General features: G+C 43.9%; 1 protein-coding gene across 2 annotated transcripts; it reads right to left on the bottom strand.

The window, feature by feature from the left end:
- Nucleotides 1-756: 756 nt before the first annotated feature.
- Nucleotides 757-11,224, bottom strand: lg14h19orf47 (linkage group 14 C19orf47 homolog). 2 transcript variants are annotated; one of them, XM_085379369.1, is made up of 8 exons: nt 11,159-11,224; nt 10,094-10,181; nt 9,882-9,996; nt 9,592-9,673; nt 4,239-4,364; nt 4,039-4,113; nt 2,498-2,571; nt 757-2,417 (listed from the first exon to the last, which is right to left on the bottom strand). In XM_085379369.1, the coding sequence occupies exons 1-8, from the start codon at nt 11,175-11,177 to the stop codon at nt 1,890-1,892; spliced, it is 1,107 nt and encodes a 368-aa protein (XP_085235495.1). In that variant the 5' UTR covers nt 11,178-11,224; the 3' UTR covers nt 757-1,889. The 2 variants fall into 2 exon arrangements, with proteins under 2 accessions (XP_085235495.1, XP_085235494.1); XM_085379368.1 differs by having other exon boundaries at nt 3,964-4,113; nt 11,159-11,223.
- Between the last annotated feature and the right edge of the window lie 1,976 nt (nt 11,225-13,200).

Genomic DNA, 13,200 nt, shown 5'->3' with positions numbered 1-13,200 from the left:
TTGAGTATTCTAGCTGACCATGTCCATCCCTTTATAACCACAGTGCACCATCTTCTGATGGCTGCTTGTCACATACTGACGGCTCCAGTTAAAGGCAATTTTATTTCAAACATTTTTAACAAGACACGGTGTGCAGTATCCTCCCTGTATCAGTGTCTAAAACATTCATCTGTGTTTTTTCCACAGTGTCACAGCAGATCACACTTTCATTGGCTGCCTGTAAATCTTTACAAGTGGTTAGAAGTTATTTGATTGATAGTCTAAACTACCAGAACGAACAACAATGAAGTAAATAAAAATCAGGAGAGAAAATTGCTGCTAAAGATTTAAAATGAAGAAGTCTAATATTTATCTTGCTCTAATTTTAAATGTTATATGCTCAACTTCACCATTTTTAATATGTAAAATATGTATGTATGGATCAGTGGAAATATCATCGGTTTCCCAAACAGACCAGCAGCTGGCTAATCAGCTTATATTCAGTGAAGTTGAACCCTTTTCTTGCTGTATGTCCTTTTGAGGAGCGGATGCTTACTTTGATGAAAACACCTTCAATAACTGAGACCACATCCTCGGAAACGATGAGCGAAGTGAGATGAGGATGTATGAACTGGTGCTGCGGTAGATCCCCATGTACTAACGAGAAGTGAACGAAGGAAGGGAGGAGGAGAGAAGAGGAGAAGAGAGGGAAAAGGGGGGGGGGGGGGGGGGGGGGGGCATGGAAATAAGAAAGAGAAACCCACACATCTGACACCATTTCATCATTTAACTTTTTTTTTCCAACATACCTTGAAAAAGAAAACATGACATTTCACGGTGTGTTTTCCAGATATTAATTCTTTAAACACAGGGAAAAAAATCCTAAGCATTTTAAAATATTTACAATGTAACGAAGATCTGGCATGAAGTCTGACAGACAAAAACTGTACATCAGGAGTAATGAGCAACACTGGTTTGAGTGGACTACATCGAGCTGGGCCCGATGGCATCGCTGAATTCCTTTTGTAAGGATACGTCATGATACAAGAACGTCCACATAGAAAAATATGTGTGTGTGAAGTCTAACAAATCTATACATTGCATAAAAACAACAGAAATATTCTAGTGAGTCGGCTTTCAAGTAGGTGGTTATAGAAAACGTTCAGTACTACGATAGAAAAGGTGCCTTTAGTTCGAAGGTGTCAACTTCTACTCCACAAAGCACAGAAGAGGAGGAGGAGGTGCATTGCTTTCCAAAGATTCAAGTGTTCATCGAGGTTGTTCTGTTTAATAGTTTGAATTTTTTCCTTTCCCCTCTCACAAGTTCGGGGTCTGAGTTCAGAAGCTTGTTATCGACACTTTTCATACTTTGAAAAGGAGGTAATTCTTAGGTGAAGGTTAGAAGATTAACTTTAACTTATCATCTCCTTACTAGTCTGACTGCTGTCCTGTGTATTCAACTTAAAAATAAAAAAAATAATAAAACAAAACAAAAATCTGTACATTTTACATGTTCAGGCAAATATCAATAAAACACTTACATAATTATTCTTGGAGAAACAACATTATCTACAGCCTCACTATTCATTCAGGGGCATTCAGGGAGTGTAGACAGCAGCAGCATCCTCGTATGGGGTGTGGTGGGGGTAGCGTATGTCAAGCTCATGCTTTAAGCTAACAAATGCAGACCATAAATCCTTAAATAATAGGTTTGGACACTAAACGGTAAACATTTTTCCAATGGCAGCAAGAATAATGAGTTTAATGTAAATGATAATCTTTGTCATTTATCCAAACACAAAAACAAAACAAAAAATATTGCAGCAAGATAAATCCTAAAAGTTGGCAATACAAACTTTAAAAAGAGTGTAAAGAAATAGTATTTTTTGGGTGGTGGTGGGGTGAGTGCGTTAGGTTCTCTTACTGCCCAGTCTCTTGAAAACACTGATAGCTTTAACGTCCATCTGGGCCCCCGTGGACTCTCCTCCCATTCCAGCTCCTCCGGTGCTGCTGCTTACCTTGGAGCTTGCTACAGTCGTCCTCTCCTGGGCTCGGGATCTGGTGCTGGTCACTCTGTTGTCCTGTGTGTCAGCGGGTGTCTGCGACACACTGGTGTTTGAGTGTGTTGCGGGGGGCTTGCCCAGTCTCTGAAGAACACTAATCTTAGCAGGGGGGAGACCATTCGGGGAAGGTGAGGAGGAGGTGGGTGTATCAGAGGGAGGTAGTTTGAATTTGCCGCCGAGGCGCCGCAGGGTGATGGGGGGCGCTTTTATCGCAGACTCTTTCTTCTGGAGAGAAGGAGGTTTCTTGAGGACGCCAGCATACTGGAGGACAGAGCCTTCTCCATCGCTGTCGTCCTCGTTTTCACCTGCGTTTCCAGCTCTCTGCTCGTCTGCAGCTTCTTCCCCTCTGTCGAGGCGGCTGAACACGCCGGTCGGCTGCAAAAATATGAGCGCTATGAGCTCAGAACTCATCTTTAAGATGCAGAACGCTGTTAATGTACATCGACAGGTCTCACCTTGTTACCGCCTGTTGTCGTATCCGCCTTCGATTCAGCTCCGAGTCTCGCAAACACAGACGTGCGTTTCAAACCTTCATGAAGAGAAGAGCAAATAAGCAAAATAAATATTTTTTTCCAACAAAACTAATCAGCAAAAAAGTAAAGAAGCTCTGCAACATACAGATTACAGTGGAAGAGAGAAGGTGAAGAAATATTTGTCAGTACCACCGCTCTGTAGTTGTTCTTTAAAGTCTGTTAGTTTACCTTTCTTCAGTTTCTGTTATTCTGCCATGAATTTGTATTGAGCGTTGTTATAGTCGGTGTATGACTTATTCGATTGTGCAAAATGTAGCCTATGTGCTTCTGAATGTTTACACAAAATATTAAAAATTACATGTTGGAAATTTTGACAGTATTCTCCATACATGTAATATGTTGAGAATTTTTGCTTTTATTTTGAAAACTCTAACTAAAGTCACACTGATTAGACTGAAACAAACATTTGATTTGTTTTTTTCTTGCCTACAACAATGTAAATGTAAATTTTAACAGTATCTGTATCTGCCTAGAAAAATATTTTGATCAACTCCTGTTGTTTTAAGTCAGCTAAAAAAAAACCTCTTTTACTTTAATTGCTAACATGACAAACCAGTTAAAGCTGGGATAGGCAGTAGACACTGGCAAACATCCCAAGTTAACTTAAGTGGTGTGAAAGGAAACAATAGACTTCTTCTGTTTTCAGACTCTGAAGCCTTTCTTTGAAAGGGCGTTCCTGTTGGCTGTGTGGCCATATCGCTTCAGGTGGTGGAAAGCTTGATTCAGTGGTGGTAAATCCCACAGGAAGCATTTGCAACAACTGTAAACGCCGCAAAGTAACTGAACCAGACAAAAAAGCTGCCTCAAAAAAGGCATTGAAACGTGTGCCAACACTGACCTGGTCTTGTCACAGAAAGGAGTTACACCCAATTGCTAATAATTACTCTATCTGGAGTACACCATTCTTCTAAGCTGCAAACTTGATTTTCCGGTGAGTTCAATGGGCTGCGGTGGTTTGTTAGATTGTGTCGGTACATTTATCATGAAAGCATGATTTTCACTGCAGCTTTTACAGGTATAAAAGTGACATTTCCTTCATAAATTTAGAGAAAATGTCTTGAAGCTGAATGACTGATCTGTAACACAATCCAAATGCAAGCTCATGCCAGGGAGGAAAAATCAGAAGAGCAAAAAGAAGTAAAATTTGGTTAATGTGAGACAAACGGGGGAAAAAAAAGAAGTGCGAGGGGGAATTTTATTGGCAGAATGAGCAGGATTAGTAAAAACAAGGGCAAACGGTGAGGGTCAAACAGACTCTGATCATCAGCACCTGATCAATAGTTGTAATTTTTAGGAGGGAGACTCATTAGAGCTTCAGGTTTGATTAGTTGTTGTGAGTAACGCGTTAGTTAGGCGAGCTGTTGGTGAGGCCACCTCATCAGGCCTACCTTTCTTGGCCTGCTGGGCCAGGATTCGGCGTGTGCGAGGAGTGGTGCCCTTGGGCATGTTGATGATGTACTTGCCTTCCATCTCAGCTGTTACGCGGCGACGCTTCACTACAGGCAGACCGTTCCCCTCGTCAGCTGGTTGGCGTATAACTGACAACAAATTGTGGAGCACATAAGGAACAAACATGAGTAAAAAGAGGGCTTTCCTGGCTTCAGGGAAACAGGAAACAGGGGACGGATGGGGTGAAACACAAACATACGTTTATTTAATCTACCTGCTTTGTTACTCTTGTTTGCTTGCGTGTTGGACACTGTGACGGAGAGGCGGTTGTCAGGCCGGCGGGCTGGCGTGGCTGGTGGAGAGTCATGGCTCAAAGCATTGGCTATCATGCGTGTCGCAGCTGAGGAACAAAATAAAAGATTGTTACAATCTTACTTCTTAAGTCTATACGCTTTATTTTGTACCAAAGAGGTGAAAGACGGATGGGATTCACACTTTCACAAAACATTAAAAGAGTAACCAGAAAAATGTTCAGAGGGAGATGAATACTAATTTAAGAAAATCTTAATAAATGAGGCGCCGCGTATGGATGCCCTGGTGCTTCAGTGCGTTACTTCAGTGCGTTACTTCTGTTTTGTTTTTGTGCATAACTTCTGTGTCTGGGCACTCCTCTGGATATTCTTACACCAGAGAAGAGCTTCTTAACTACAGGACTACAACACCTGTGGATTTACTTCCAATATTTGTCGCATCTGCGGCAGATTTACTGCAGACTCTGATCAGGAAAGTGAGACGCTGAAAGAGAGGAAAGCGAGCCGGCGCACTCGTGCGTCTGAGGAGACGTGGACTGCGAACTGCTCTTCCTGGGATCTTCCTTTCCAATGTACGCTCACTCAGCAATAAGATAGACGAGCTGGCCCTGATGAGAAGCATGAACAGAGACTTTGCCTCCTCCTGTGTCTTATGTTTTACGGAGTCGTGGCTCTGCGAGGACATCCCGGACTGCGCGCTCAAGCTGGAGGGCTTTCATCTGCTGCGCGCGGACCGGCAGGCCTCTCTCTCTGGTAAGACCAAAGGTGGAGGTGTCTGCTTCTACATTAATAGTGGCTGGTGCACAGATGTAACAGTGATTGCTCAGCACTGCTCTTCCTCTCTGGAATACCTTTTTATTCACTGCAAACCGTTTTATTCTCCGCGGGAGTTTGCTTCATTCATCCTGGCCGCTGTTTACATCCCGCCAGATGCAGATGCGCAGGCAGCTCAGAGCGCACTCGCGGAGCAGATACTGCACATGGAGCGGACATTCCCGGACTCTCTCATCATTGCTCTTGGGGACTTTAACAAAGCCAATCTGAGCCATGAGCTTCCCAAATACAAGCAGTATATTAAATGCCCGACCAGAGAGGAGAGGACATTAGACCACTGTTACAGCACGATCAGCGGGGCCTATCGTGCGGTGCCCCGCGCTTCACTCGGACTTTCTGACCACGTCATGATCCACCTAATCCCCGCGTACAGACAGAGGCTGAAGCTCTCCAAACCTGTCGTGAGGACAAAAAAAACTGTGGAGCAACGAGGCTGTGGAGGAGCTTCGCACGTGTTTGGAGTCTACAGACTGGGACACAATGAAGGCTGCTTCTAACAGCTTGGACGAGTTTACGGACACTGTCACCTCCTATATCCACTTCTGTGAGGACAGCATTGTGCCATCACGCACCAGGGTGAGTTATAACAATGACAAACCCTGGTTTACTCCTAAACTCAAAAAGCTGTGGCTGGAAAAGAGAAAGGCGTTCAGAAGCGGAGACAGGGACTGCTACAGAGAGGCCAAGTACAGGTTCACTAAAGAAGTGGACATTGCTAAACATCAGCACTCTGAGAAGATGCAGCAGCAGATCTCAGAGAATGACTCGGCCTCTGTGTGGAAAGGTTTTAGGAATATCACAAACTACAAGCCTAAAACCCCCCACTCCACTGATGACTTGCTCTTAGCCAACACCCTCAACGACTTTTACTGCCGTTTTGACGAGCCATCAGGCAGCCTTCACACCTCCAACGGCCCCAACAATAGAGACACTTTGGACACTCATTCCCCCACCTCTCCCCCCTCCATAGAGCCATCACCACCTTCTAACACTTCACCTACAACACCCCCCTCCTCACTCCACACAAAAGAGGATTTCACACCACCTCCTCCCACCACAACTCTTCATATTCATGAAGCAGATGTGAGGAAGCAGTTTAAGAGTGAATGTTCGGAAAGCTCCTGGCCCAGACGGTGTGTCTCCTGCCACCCTCAGACACTGTGCAAACGAGCTGGCCCCAGTGTTTTCTGGCATTTTCAACTCCTCACTGCAGGCATGTCATGTGCCTGCCTGCTTCAAGTCCTCTACCATAATCCCTGTCCCCAAGAAACCTAGGATCACTGGACTAAATGACTACAGACCCGTGGCTCTGACATCTGTGGTCATGAAGTCTTTTGAGCGCCTGGTTCTCTCCTATCTCAAGACCCTCACGGCCCCCCTCCTGGACCCCCTGCAGTTTGCATACAGAGCCAACAGGTCTGTAGATGACGCCATCAACATGGCCCTACACTTCATCCTGCAGCATCTGGACTCCCCAGGAACCTACGCCAGGATCCTGTTTGTGGACTTCAGCTCTGCCTTCAACACCATCCTTCCAGACCATCTCCGAGGCAAGCTTTCCCAGATGAATGTGCCTGATCCCATCTGCCGGTGGATCACTGACTTCCTGACGGACAGGAAGCAGCATGTGAGGCTGGGAAAGAATGTCTCGGACTCCCGGACCATCAGCACAGGCTCCCCTCAGGGCTGTGTTCTTTCTCCTCTGCTCTTCTCCCTGTACACCAACTGCTGCACCTCCACCCACCAGTCTGTCAAGCTAATCAAGTTTGCAGATGACACCACCGTTATTGGACTCATCTCGGACGGGGATGAGTCTGCCTACAGGAGGGAGGTTGAACGTCTGGTGTCCTGGTGCAGCCACAACAACCTGGTGCTGAATGCCCAGAAGACAGTGGAGATTATTGTGGACTTCAGGAAGCACACAGCTCCACTCCCCCCCATCATCCTGACTGACACCCCCATCACCTCTGTGGACTCATTCCGCTTCCTGGGTACCACCATCACCCAGGACCTGAAGTGGGAGCCCACCATCACCTCCGTCATCAAGAAAGCCCAGCAGAGGATGTACTTCCTGAGGCAGCTGAAGAAATTCAACCTGCCAACACGGACGATGATGCAATTCTACACTGCAATCATCGAGTCCATCCTCACCTCCTCCATCACCGTGTGGTACGCTGGAGCCACTATCAGGGACAAACAGAGACTGCAGCGTGTTGTGCGCTCTGCTGAGAAGGTGATTGGCTGCAGACTCCCATCTCTGCAGGACCTGTACACCTCCAGGACACTGCGGCGTGCAGCTCGGATCACAGCTGACCCTTCTCACCCTGGACACAGTCTGTTTGACCTGCTCCCCTCAGGCAGGAGGCTCCGGTCCATTCGCACCAGAACCTCTCGCCATAAGAACAGTTTCTTCCCCTCTGCTGTTGGACTCATGAACAATAACCGTATGACTGTTCCCACCACTAACACATGACCCTACGCTGTGTTCACAGCATCATTCCATGTTTGGCACTGAACACCACCTGCACTCATGTATATACCATGTATATACCTATCTACTTACCTATAAGAATAATTCTTATTCTTATTTATTTATTTTTTTTAATTTATTTATTTTTCATGTCTGTTTAAGCGTAATTTATGACAGTATGTTTGCACTGAAGCACCGCAGCAATTTCCTAATGTTGTAAACCTGCTCAACATTTGGCAATAAAACCCTTTCTGATTCTGGAAGAATTAAGGAAAAGAAAAGACTTTTGGCCCTGGACCGAAAGCTAAAGTTAAAGCAACCCTAAGATAAGGTTATTTTGGGGACTTTTTGGGCCAGTAAAAGTCTGCTCTCCTCTCTTGGTGAATCCAAAAATAACATGTTGAACACTACAAAGCCATTTTTGGCTGTTCCCTTTTTCACAAGGGGTCGCCGCAGCAGGCAGCTCCACATGTTTGATTTGGCAGTGTTTTTAAACTGGTTGCCATTCTGAAGCAACCCCAAAGGAATGTGCGTCTCCTCCTGAGGTCGAACTCCGGATCTTTCACTCGTTAGGTCATCTTTTCCTTAACGTAAACAGCTTCAACCGCCTGATTACATTTGCTTCTTCAGTTCTGAATCATGGCAGGTGAAATGATTACGCACATAGATGTGTGCGTAATTCCCGCTGACATACCACATTACAGTGGAATAGATGATTCATAATGCCTCTGGCCTGGCTCATTAATGGGTCAAACAGCTGGGTCACTGTCTGACCTCCGTAGTAACTTGAGTGATTTCGATACAACCAGAACTTACTGCTGGAAAATTTTGCTCACTGCTGAACAAATGTCGGCCATTTAACTCCAGTTAGAACAAAAACTCAAAGAAAATCTGAACACTTCTAATAAAGTCTATGAAGGTTCTCAGTCATCCAGGTCATCGTAGTCAAAGGAGCTTGCAAAGAAAAGCGTCTGGACATCTTTAAGTTACTTGAAGATGTTTCACCTCTCATCCGAGAAGCTTCTTCAGTTCTAAGGTCAAATGGTGGAGAGTCCCAGATATAAACCTAGTGGGAGTTTCCCCCCACAGAGGGACAAAAGGACCCCCTGATGATCCTCTAATCGCCTGAGCCAAGGTGTGAAACTGGTTGTGGGTCCCAATCAGCCAGGGTTTCGGGTGAGTTCATTGTGAAACCTGGCCCCACCTTATCATGCGAATTCCTGAGGTCAGATGGCCCAGGATGTGAGTGGGCGTTAAGGCGTCTGGGAAGGGATCTCAAAACTGGATTATAGATGGCAGAGAGTTGGTGTCGTAAACCCCCGCCTCTGTTCAAAGATGGTCGCTCACAGTGGACATAGATGGCTTCTTTCACTCCTCTTTCAAACCATCTGTCCTCTCTGTCCAAAATGTGAACATTGGCATCCTCGAAAGAGTGTCCTTTATCCTTAAGATGCAGATGGACTGCTGAGTCTTGTCCTGTGGAGGTGGCTCTTCTGTGTTGTGCCATGCGCTTGTGAAGTGGCTGTTTGGTCTCTCCAATGTAGAGGTCTGAGCATTCCTCGCTGCACTGTACAGCATACACCACATTGTTAAGTCTGTGTTTAGGCGTTTTGTCTTTCGGGTGAACCAGTTTTTGTCTGAGCGTGTTGCTGGGTCTGAAATGCACTGGGATGTCGTGCTTGGAGAAAACTCTCCTGAGTTTCTCTGATACACCGGCTACATAGGGGATGACAATGTTGTTGTGTCTGTCCTTATCCTCCCTCGCTGGTGTCTGGTCTTCTTTTCTGTGCCTCTTTGCTGACTTTATGAACGCCCAATTAGGATAGCCGCATGTTTTGAGTGCTTCCATTATCCTTTCCCACCATTTGACCTTAGAACTGAAGAAGCTTCTCGGATGAGAGGTGAAACATCTTCAAGCAACTTAAAGAAGTCCAGACGCTTTTCTTTGAAGCTCTTTTGACTTCTAATAAAGGCTCATACTTTACAAAATAAATTAACATGTCATTACTTACGGGTGTTGGCAGTTCTTCTGAGCTCAGCTTGAACACTGGTCTGTCCTGATGAGATGGCCTCAGTTGCCATTTTGCACATGTCCTTAGAAAACAGAGCAGGAAAACAAAGTGTTGAGTGAAATCTGCACCTAATGCTGCAATTTTAAAATAAACCCTAGCGCTAGCATATAGGCGTGGCTATTTTAAATCAGTACACGATTATATTGTCTGTAGACTTCTGGACAAACACAATTGTTAACAGTGAATAATTTTCAGCTTTTCATAACATTAAAAGATCAAGTCTGGCTCACCTGCCTGTAGACCTGCTTGGCATGTTTAAGAATGGCAATGATGTCCCCAATTACAGTAATGCCGAGGTCCATCATGATGTCTTTACTGAGGTCCATTAACATGTTCTTCTGAATTCTGCCGAGGATTAAACAATCAGGACAAACAATGAGAGCATTAATAAAGTGCACATGATCACAGCATGAATGTGTTCACGAGGCCAAAATGTCTTTACCTGTTGTCTACGAAGGAAACAGCATATGTGACAGCCAGACCAGCTGGGATCCCTGCATCCTTAAAAAACTGAATCCACTCTGAGGTGGCTTAAAAGAAAAATGGAAAGGTTGAAACATTAACCACCAAACAACTTAAGCAGAATCAAACACGGGTCTTTATAAATAAACAATGCCACAACTACAGTTGCAAGTAATGAGTTCTTTACTTGTTGATTTTTTAAAGTCTACAGTGTCACTGCTCCAGTTTTCTTTTGTTAAGAACAGAAAAATTGGGAACCAAAAGACAACAGCAATAACCAAAACTCCTGGCCAAGTTGCCCACGAATTCCACAGGCTGTGATCACACTAAGTGTAATGTGGGACTGTTCAAAGTAATACTATAGTGTAACAAGACGCCAGCGGGAGACATAAACCATCAGAGACAGCAGCATACTGATGTCTAATACATGCTGACCGTGACCAGCTGGAGGTTATTTATAACCCCACATTTGAACAGTCCTGTGGCTGCAGGAGCAGATAAACTGTGAAGGAAGCACAACAGCTGCCACAACAATGGCTATACCCGACGTGAAACTCGGCCACGCGGAGACACGGACGGCGAATAAACTGGCATAGCACTTAGAAGCAAATCAGAGATAGACTATTTAAAAATCATTTAGTTTTAACAGATTGAGGACAAAGCGGAGTGGTAGATGACCCGGAGCTGGTAGGCTAACGTTAGCATTAGCGGCGAGACAAGTTGGACGATTCAGAAGTTAAACTGGCCACTAATCTAGGACACAGTTCCCCCTTACGATTGTTTTCCCACTAAAGATTAAATCACACATTTCAGAGAGCGACACAAAACTCAGTAACACGGTTGTTTGTCCTAGCACTCTGTGTTAGCATTGTGTGAGCGGCTCCAGTAGCCGCGAATAAAAGCTGTTCCGCGGGGATCGCTGTGAACCCAAACGCTCGTAAACATTAAAGACGAGGTGCCAGTGTTAATATCTGACGAAGTACTGCTGAAATAATTTAAATCAACCATTTGTTAACACCGGCTAGCCGGGCCTTTGTGCTCTCACCTGTTGTCACGGACGCCATGTTCACGACTGTGTGGTGACGTCAACCGCATGCAGAAAGGTCCCCAACTTCCGGCGGATCCGGAAACATTTCGGTCGGAAAGTTTTCAGTCTGGGACGCTAGAGAGCGACGAAGACCGGAAAATCACACAAATCACTGCCAACATCAGGTGATGTTTGCTTTAATTATTTATAGGAAAATCAAAAATGCATGAATTAAGAAAAATAATCAAACCTAGAGTTTTACTTGAGCATGCTACATGACATTGCTGTTTTTATGTTGCATTTCTGTGAAAAAGTATGTGCCCCCTTCCTGAGTTATTTTTTATTTGTATATTTTCTGACTTACATATTTTAGATCATCAAACAAATTCTAACATTAGCCAAAGACGTAAATGGTTGTCTTTCTCTCTGTTAGCCTGTGTCATTCCCCATAAACCACATTTCTGGAAAGCTGAGTCAGCCACACCCAGCCAGGATTTCTTCCAGACTGGTTGAATCAAGAAATCACTTAAAAGAATCTTTTTCACTGTCTGACAAAGTGAAGAAGGATAAATGATCTCAGAAAGCAACACGTCATGCCACACTCAAAAAAGCCTCAAGAACGTCTTTGACATCTATCTGTCTGGAAAAAGTTACCAAGTGGTGAAACTTCACAGAACTGCCCAGCCTACTAAAACCACTGCATGAGTGCATCAACACATCCAGGTGATCACAAAAGACCCAGAATAACATCTAAAGTACTGCAGGCATCACTTGAATCAGTTAATGTCAGAGTTCATGATTCAACAATGAGAAAGAGACTGGGTAATAAAAGGGCATCCATGGGAGAGTTATAGGGAGAAAACCACTGCTGAATAAGGCTCATTGCGTCTTTGACAAAAAATATCTGGATGATCTCCAAGACTTTTGGCAAAATATTTTGTAGCGTGATGAGACAAAGGGAGAATTACTTGGAAGGTTTGAGTCCCATTACATATAGATATACATACTTAGGTTATTTAGCAAAACACCAGCAAATCCACCTCTGAATGGCTCAAAAATAATGAAATGAAGGTTTTGGAATAGCCTTGTCAAAGTCTGGGCTTAAATCCTATTGAGAAGCTTTTGCATGACCTTGAACAAGGCTGTGTATGCTTGAAAACCCTCAATTTTGGCTGATTTAAAACACTTCTCCAAAGAAGGGTGAGACAAAACTCCTCCACAGTGATGTGAATGATTCATTGCAGTTATCACAAATGCTCCATTGCAGTTCTTGCTGTTGAGGGGTGGCACAACACAATAAAGGTTTAGGGTGTAGTTATTTTTTCACACAGGTTCAGGTAGGTTTGAATAGTTTTTCCATTGATGAATTTAATAATTTAGTCATAAATAATGTAAACTGCATTTTGTATTTAACTGGGTTACTTTTTTTTCTTTTTTTGAATGATGTGAAAAAAACCCACACATCATTGTTTGAACTGCTCCAGGCCACTGCTGATTGTTCATATGCAATAATGACACTCATATAACCTAACCTTTGCTGATTGGTTTGGATAAGTCCATGCCTTTCTACAGCCTCACAGTGGAGCCCAGTTTTGATGTCCATTCAGGTAACCAAAACCTGATTCTTTGTTCAGTGAATGACTATAAATGACAGCCAGTGACCGTCACTTTAAGTTTGAGGGCTGTCGCTATTTGAATTTTACTACTTACGTACGTTAGAAAATAAGCATTTTTTTTTTTTAGCAGATATGGAGCAACAGGCCTCACCTGCAGCAGCAGAAGCAAAAATACATCCGGAGTGAAGTCTCTGACCACTTGATGGAGATAAGTATTCACTTTCTGTTTATCAGTGCTTTGTCTTCATCCTTCTAATTTCAAAAATGAAACATGAAGTGCCCTCACCCAAACAAAAAAATAATTAAAAAAAGCCAAAAGGCACTATAAAGCTCTGCACAGCTCAGATAAGTAACATAGACATTTTACACACAGTTAATATACAGATTAATGAAAAACATTAATAAATAAGCATTTTTATAAGTCTTTTTTTATAATCAATTTAT

This window comes from Rhamphochromis longiceps, linkage group LG14 (genome assembly GCF_057381845.1).
Source record: "Rhamphochromis longiceps isolate RC_006_pf linkage group LG14, R_longiceps_female_GT1.1, whole genome shotgun sequence".
Taxonomy (NCBI): domain Eukaryota; kingdom Metazoa; phylum Chordata; class Actinopteri; order Cichliformes; family Cichlidae; genus Rhamphochromis; species Rhamphochromis longiceps.
This window is presented reverse-complemented; position numbering and strand designations above follow the sequence as displayed.